General features: G+C 43.1%; 1 protein-coding gene across 1 annotated transcript in view; it reads right to left on the bottom strand.

The window, feature by feature from the left end:
- Nucleotides 1-8,120, bottom strand: part of insc (INSC spindle orientation adaptor protein) — a gene marked incomplete at both ends in the record, with an annotated part of 43,149 nt that overhangs the window by 21,949 nt on the left and 13,080 nt on the right. The window contains 4 exons of the mRNA XM_080539263.1: nt 1,099-1,212; nt 3,590-3,713; nt 4,309-4,361; nt 5,800-6,172. Of these exons, the coding sequence (XP_080395389.1) occupies nt 1,099-1,212; nt 3,590-3,713; nt 4,309-4,361; nt 5,800-6,172 (664 nt within the window). The remainder of the gene's footprint in view (nt 1-1,098; nt 1,213-3,589; nt 3,714-4,308; nt 4,362-5,799; nt 6,173-8,120) is intronic.

Here is an 8,120-nt window from a genome sequence, read left to right as displayed (position 1 = left end):
GGAGGGTAGGCCTTATCAAGCCGCATCCTGGAAGCGACTGATCGGTTAATGGCAACAAGGACTTGCTGTCTGGACTGTCCCTTCTTATCTACTGACACAATAGCTCTATAGAGCTCAGTGTCACGGAAGGGTTGGAAGGCGGACAGTTCCAACATGATGAGGGAGGGAGTGAGTGAATGCAGGGCTACTATGGAAGTGACGCGGCTAAGGAGGAGGGTCTACCTTGTGACAATTGGAGTGACTCAATTCAACTCCGAGGTGGAAGATGGCAGGGCTGTGTAAAGGAATCCGTCTCGAAGGACTGAGGAATGACAGGGTTCTGTACAAGCGGGCGGGTGGGCGCACTGGACTGGTTCTAAGGCTAAAGGGTGTTAAACAGGTTTAAAAGTCATGGTCAAATGGACTAAGCCCTTAGTTGATTCCCTCCTGAAAGAATTGGATATGCAGGGGGGGTTATATTAATATTGATAACATTGCAATATCAGGTAGCCTATTCGGTTGTTAAGTCGTGACGTGTTTCCGGGTCCAACGTTGGCTGAGGCGCTCTCTTCGAAATGCCGCAGTAATAATAGTAATTCATTATATTTCTATAGCGCTTTTCCGAGGCTCAAAGACGCTGACAATATGGGAAAAACGGGAAAGTGCTGCTGTGTCCCTTGTTGTATGAATAGATCTTAGTATAAAAAACGATTGAACTTTCATTCTACCGCTGTAGTACACTGGTACTCTGGTGCGGGGAATTTCTGGTTTGGACCCGGAAATGGCTAAACGTCACTTTTGACGTCAGACTTAACCGAATACTTCCAGCCCTCAACATCCACAAGGAGGAGTGAACAAGGAGCTGAGGAGAGGTAGCAAGGGAGCAGTTTGGGATCGGACCAAGAGTTTTCCTGGGGGGGGGGGGGTAAAAAGAGGTGGGGCTATGCATGCCAAAGGGTGTGGCTATGGTAGAAGAGGCGGGGCTATGCATGCAGATGGGTGAGGTTATGATAAACAGAGGCAGGACTGGGGGGGGCATGTGTGTAGATGAGGCTGTAGCAGAGTAGGCGAAGCTCTGCATGTCGGTCGAGGGGGTGGGTGTGGTTTAAGTGGAGTCACCTTGGCGATGATGCTGCAGAGCTGAGGGCCGTCCTGGGTGAGGGACAGCAGGTTGCTGATGGCACTGCCGATGGTGTACACGCTGTCGGACGTCTCGATCTGCCTGATCAGGATCTGGAGACGACAGAAGGGAAAGGGGGAAAAAGGAGTCAAATCGATGCGAAGTCTGTCATTGCAAAGAGTAGAGGGGAGAGGGATCATCTAGGCAAGGGGGTCACAGCCATTATAGGCGACCCCCCCAGAGCAATTAGGGGGGTTTAGTTCCTTGCTCAGGGACACTTCGACACGTGGCACCGCCGGGGATTCGAACCGCTGCGAGTTGCCGACTTTGCGATCATTAGACGCTCTCGGCTCTACCGGTTGAGGCACAGCCACCCCCTACTACACACATTACTACCCCTATGCTAGCGTTGGCATAGCAACGAACGCCTCATGGTATTTGAAAGACCTGATTACAACACCCGGACACATTTTGGCACCCGGACAGTATTTGACATGACAGCACCTAAACGTGCGACAAAGGCATTCACTTTTAACCTAGGTGCTTCTGTGTTAGAGGTGAAGTACATAGAGGGGAACGTCAGCTCTGTTTGTTTACATTAGTCTAAGCCAGCAACACGGGAATGATGTAATCACCTATTATAGTACCGGCTATATTACACTACACTAATGTTTACCTTTATATCCACTCTTCTATTCTTTGTTTTCATTCTCTCTTTAACAATACATCAGGGAGCTTCTCAGGCAGGGACAGGAAAGTGTCGGGTTCTGAAAAGTCTGTGTGTGTGTGTGTGTGTGCGTGCGTACGTACGTGTGGCGTGTGTGTGTGTGCGTACGTGTGTGTGTGTGTGCGTGTGCGTGCGCCGTGTGTGTATGTATTTGAGTATGGATATTTGCAGTTGAATATGAGGGGCTAAAGATGGAAACGATTGTAAAACACACAAACACACACACACAGCAAATGGACCTCTGATCCATTGGGAGGGTTGAGGGCATCCTTTTCACATGTGGTCACAATCCTGACTCACGCTGATGTGAGCCGGTGCCTAAATGGTTTGTTTTACCATCATGAAATGAGCCACAGGCTTTTACAGTAGCTAGCTGTGGGAATGTGTCAGCTAATCGACATAATATGCCACACTGTTGTGACAGGAACTGTTATGACAAATGATGCTTAGACGCTTAGGGTGGATACAGTTCCTGACATGCAACCACTTACGACAGATAATGAATAGATACGCATCCTGTACAGGCCTGCTACCACCAGGGCTTGCCAGAGAGGACTGTGAGATTCCCCGCATGTGCACCGCCTTCTGTCGTTGGTGGGAAAATCTGGAATAGTCTCCCAGCTACAGAAAGACTGTGTAAGGTAGGGAGATGAAATGAAATGGATAGGGAAAGGTATTCTGCTGATGATAAGATGGATAGCGGTTACTAAGCGTTAAGGCAGAGGACATTGTTTCCCTTCTTTAAATGTATTTTATCTTTACCTTTTCTTTTTACTGTTTTCCCCTGCTTTTATATTCATTCTATGCTTGCATATGTTTTTATATATGTTTTTATATTCACTGTATGTGTTTATTCCTGTTGTAAAGCACTCTGAGCTGCATTTCTTGTATGAAAGGTGCTATATAAATAAAGCTTTAGTTACTTACAATAAGGGAATGCCCCACGTATCCAACCTTTAACAGTTGTAACCATAACCACCCATAACTACACTACAGAGTGTCCAGCTACCTTTCCCTCAGTACCATCGCACTACCTTATTTTCTGTCTTATTTTGCACTTTTAACCTGTGCACTTTATTTTTCCACTGCACCAATGTATGTCCCTATGGTCACATACTCATTGTTTTATGTCCTATTGTATTCTGTTGTGATGTTGTCCATTATTCTTGTTTTTTCTTTTAATCTATTGTACGATTTGATGTCATGAAGACTACGGATGTAAATGAGCTCACAGCTCAATCCGGCATATTTGCTGTCACCATACTCACCGTATAAGTGACTGTTCATTAATGTGCACTGTCCTGACTAAATATATATAGATATATATATCTATCCACCTATCTATCTATCTATCTATCTATCTATCTACTGTGTGGAGCAGTTTACCTGTAACATCCTGTATAGACCTAATGTGTCCGCTCATCTGAACTTCCATAATGTTGTTTAAGAACTAGTTGTAGTTGTTTACACTAGGAATGTTGATATGCTGATTGGCATTCTGCTGCCATCACTTATTCTGTTATTGACGCTCTGACGCTACTGTATACAGGCCTGCAGCCATGGTTGATTGGTGTCTATATCCTGCTTATTCTTATTGGTTGTTGTCTATATCCTGTTTATTCTATTATTGATTTTGACTTTGTGTTTCTACTGGAATGACAATGCCTATCTGAACCTGAACTCGAGAATGTTACTGCTTGTATCCGTACATCCATGTAATAAAAGACCTTCTGATTCTGATTCTGTGTGGAGCGGTGTCTCACCTGGATCTCGTTGGCTAGCGCCATGTCAATCATGTGGCTAAACGAGTCGCTGACGTTGGTGAGGATCTCGTGGATGGCCTCCCGCATGGACTTCAGGAAGAACTCATCCTCTGTGTGAAGGCACCTGTAGAGGAGAGAGAAACACACATATATATATATATATATATACGTATACACATTCAACGTACAGTACCAGTGAAAAGTTTGGACACACTTCCTGGGTAGTGGTGGTCTAGTGGATAGTGAGATGGACTTGTGATCGGAAGGTTGTGAGTTCAAATCCCGCCTGAAACCACACCACTACTAGTGTGCCCTTGAGTAAGGCACTTAGCCCTCAGTTACTCCAGGGGGAATGTCCCTGTAATTGTAAATCACTTTGGATTAAAAGCGTCTGCTAAATGGCAAAATGATTATTAATTATTACTTCCCATTTCAATTGAATGGGAAAGTGTGTCCAAACTTTTGACTGGTTACTGTATTCAAATGAATACATCAACACCATACACTGTGCATGGTTGTGATGTGTATCATGTCATTGAGTCTTGGGTGTCATTGATGGTATTTGTAGGGTACCTATCACTGATCACTATCATGTTTTATATCACGATTTGGACTTCTGGTTAGATGCTTAACTGCATTTTCGTTGTCTGGACAATGAAGTTGAATCTAATCTAATCTAATCTAATCTAAAAGAAATCAAATAGAATAAAGGTTGTTACCTCTCTGTGATGGTGGTCAGGTCCATGCACTTCTCCAGTAGAGACTTCTCATACTGCACAGAGGGGAGAGGAAGAGGTTTAAACAATGTCATTAAGCCATGGTGGTCAACCTATATTATACATATTATATATATTATACATAGTATACATATTATACATATTATATATATTATACATATTATACATATTATACATATTATACATATTATACATATTATACATATTATACATATTATATATATTATACATATTATATATATTATACATATTATACATATTACACATATTATACATATTATATATATTATACATATTATATATATTATACATATTACACATATTATACATATTATATATATTATACATATTATATATATTATACATATTATACATATTATACATATTATATATATTATACATATTATACATATTATATATATTATACATATGATACATATGATACATATTATATATATTATACATATTACACATATTATACATATTATATATATTATACATATTACACATATTATACACATTATACATATTATACATATTATATATATTATACATATTACACATATTATACATATTATACATATTATATATTATACATATTATATATATTACACATATTATACACATTATACATATTATATATATTATACATATTATACATATTATTAATATGATACATATGATACATATTATACATATGATACATATTATACATATTATTAATATGATACATATTATATATATTATTATAATTGATTAAATAATTAATAATTATATTATATTATCTTCCAGTGGCCTCAGGTGGAACAGGACCTTACAGGGCATAATAATAATAACTGTATGGTTCTTATTATAAATAGATGAGGTGAGTGTGTCCAACATAATGTGGTGGGTACAAGTGTGATGGGGTACCGCGCATGATTTACAAAACCGATTGGAGAAGGGTTATGAGGTGGGAGAGACTCTTTTTCTTATTATATTGGTCTGACATTTGTTCTTCTTTTGCCTCTTTTACTCCAAAAGTTTGGATTAGAAATCAATCGTGTGAATACTATGAGGTCATTAAGTACATAATAGATAGTAACTGAACTTTTTTTTTGCAAGACATGCACGACCTGTCCATTGTGTCAAAGGGCAAATTCAGTTCAGCTAGAGAGAAGTTGAATGGCAGGCAGGACCATGTAAGGGCATCACAGAGTACACAGCCAACACATCTCCCCTGATCTACCTTGACATTGTCCCACCAACCTCTAAGCCTAGTAACTTGCCCCCCCCCCTTAAAGCCTTGCTCTACCAACTGAGCCACACAGGATGACAAGACTCACACACCCACCCATGACCCCCCCATGACCCCCTGTGGGCCAGCCCCCTCCCTCCCTCCTTCCCTCTCTCCTCCCTCTCTCCTCCCTCCCTCCCTCCTTCCCTCCCTCCGTCCCTCCCTCCCTCCCCCCACCCCTCCCCCCTGTCCCTCACCTTCTGCATCTCCGGCGGGGTGTTGCGCGCGGCGCTGTACTCGTGCACCAGCGAGCGCACGTGGCAGTTGGCCCTGACGGCGGTGCTGTGCACCCTCTGCCAGCGCCCCTTCTCCAGCCTCTGGAACATCTTGCCCAGCTCCGTGCTGACCACCAGGGCCCGCCTCAGGAGGGTCTGCAGGTTGTCCCTGGCAACGTGGTCCCCCCCGCCGCCCCCGGCACCCCCCAGGGCCACGATGAGCTCCCCCTGGGCGTCCTCCTCCACGCCGATGGGCTTGGCCTGCAGCACGCACATGCACTCCACCTCCGTCATGTGACGCAGGTCCTCCATCCAGCGCTGCACCGAGTCCACCTGGAGGGACGAGATCCTGCTGCTGGGGGGGACACAGACACGAGTCAAGTCAGCTTTATTTGTACAGCACGTTTACATACAGCAGCAGCTGAACCAAAGTGCTTCACAGGTGTAGAACAGGTAAAGTGCAGGATATTAAATAAGATGCAACACAGTACAATACAAGATATGATAAAGTTAAAGAAGAGAAGATAAAAGGACTAAAAACAATAAAGCAATAAAAGCCAGGGACCTGACCATGGCTAAGTGGGGGGGAAGGCCAGGGAGGACAGGTGTTTTTTTGGCAGGGATTTAAAAACCTCCAGGGTCTGAGAGGCCCGATGAGCACACACACACACGAGCACGCACACAGACACACACACACACAGACAAAGACAAAGACATGCACATACACACACAGACGCACACACGCACAGACAGACACACAGACACAGACATAGACACAGACACGCACAGACAGACACACACACACAGACACAGACATAGACACAGACACGCACAGACAGACACACACACACACACAGACACAGACATAGACACAGACACGCACAGACAGACACACACACACAAACACAAACACATACAGACACAGACGCACGCACACACCCACACACGCAGAGACACAGACAAAGACACACACACACACAAACACAGACATACAGACACACACACACACACACACACACACACACACAGTGTTTAGGATGGAGACAGTCTGGTATAGGTAACAGCATGACAGTGATGGGACTGAGAAACTAATGTGATGATTTTATTCTAATATCACGGCCACAATAATGCAGAACTACTGGCTGAGTTCAACTATAATTACTTTAATTATACTAATTATAGTTTAATTATATTAATTGACATATAATGACAATTACTGCACCTAAATAATATCCATATCCGTTCGCTCGTACGATATAATGTGGAAAGCTGTTTCAACATAAATTAAACACATTTCTTATCAAGAACAAAGAACAAGAACGAAATCTAGTCGAGCCTCAAAAAGTGAAACCTAAAAAAAAAAAAAATGAAATACCCACCAGGCACGCGGAAATCAATAGTGTGGGAGGGAGGTCAACTGTGTTAGGAGGTTGTTAGTCACCTCACCAGAGAGACGGTGTGTTACCGTATTACTGGGTCGAGCAGAGCAAACACACATCTCTCCACTTCAATCTGAGCAACAATTGATCTAATGAACCAGGGCTTAGAGGGGGGGTTAGAGGGGGGGGCAGAGGGGGGTCCAGGGTATTTCACTAGTTGAGGGAAGTCAATATCCAGGAGTCAGAGGAGTCGATGTTCAATAGAGGAGTCAACACCCCTCTAATTTGAGCAAACAAGGGTGCTAATTTGTGTTCTACTCTAAACATCAATTCAATGGATATTCCGTCAGCATTGACTCTGGTTGGAGGAATCTCCAGCCATGAAGGGTCATTATATGGATGAACGTAAAGCAAACAAGCATCCAATTAACACGAGAACAGACGTGCCTTCTTTACCTACTATAAGGGCCGTCTCTGGGGTGAAATAATGACCAATAGTCTTTACAATGGGAAGCTGCTACTTACACACAACGACCACTAGTTGGCCGCCTTGTGAATTAACCTGCTTCCTACACAGAAAAACTGCAAAATAGCTTCATGCATACCAGCTTATCCTGATGTGATTTTTGAAAACGTAAGGATACTGGGTGGTAGAACGTACATATCTAGGACAAGTCATGAAAGGAGGGTGCTGAAATTTGATCCAGTGCAAAGATATAAAAACAAATTTACTCAAATGACCCCTCCCATGGCTGTTCTAGTGTTAACACAGTGAAACCCTCACGTTTAGGTCTGAGGCCTGAACTATGAATGGAGATGAGGGTGTGTGTGTGTGTGTGTGTGTGTGTGTGTGTGTGTGTGTGTGTGTGTGTGTGTGTGTGTGTGTGTGTGTGTGTGTGTGTGTGCGTGCGTGCGTGCGTGCGT

The sequence above is a fragment of the Nansenia antarctica genome, assembly GCF_963989245.1.
Source record: "Nansenia antarctica genome assembly, chromosome: 9".
Lineage (NCBI taxonomy): Eukaryota > Metazoa > Chordata > Actinopteri > Argentiniformes > Microstomatidae > Nansenia > Nansenia antarctica.
The sequence above is the reverse complement of the archived record's forward strand: the minus strand, read 5'-3'. Positions and strand labels throughout refer to the sequence as shown.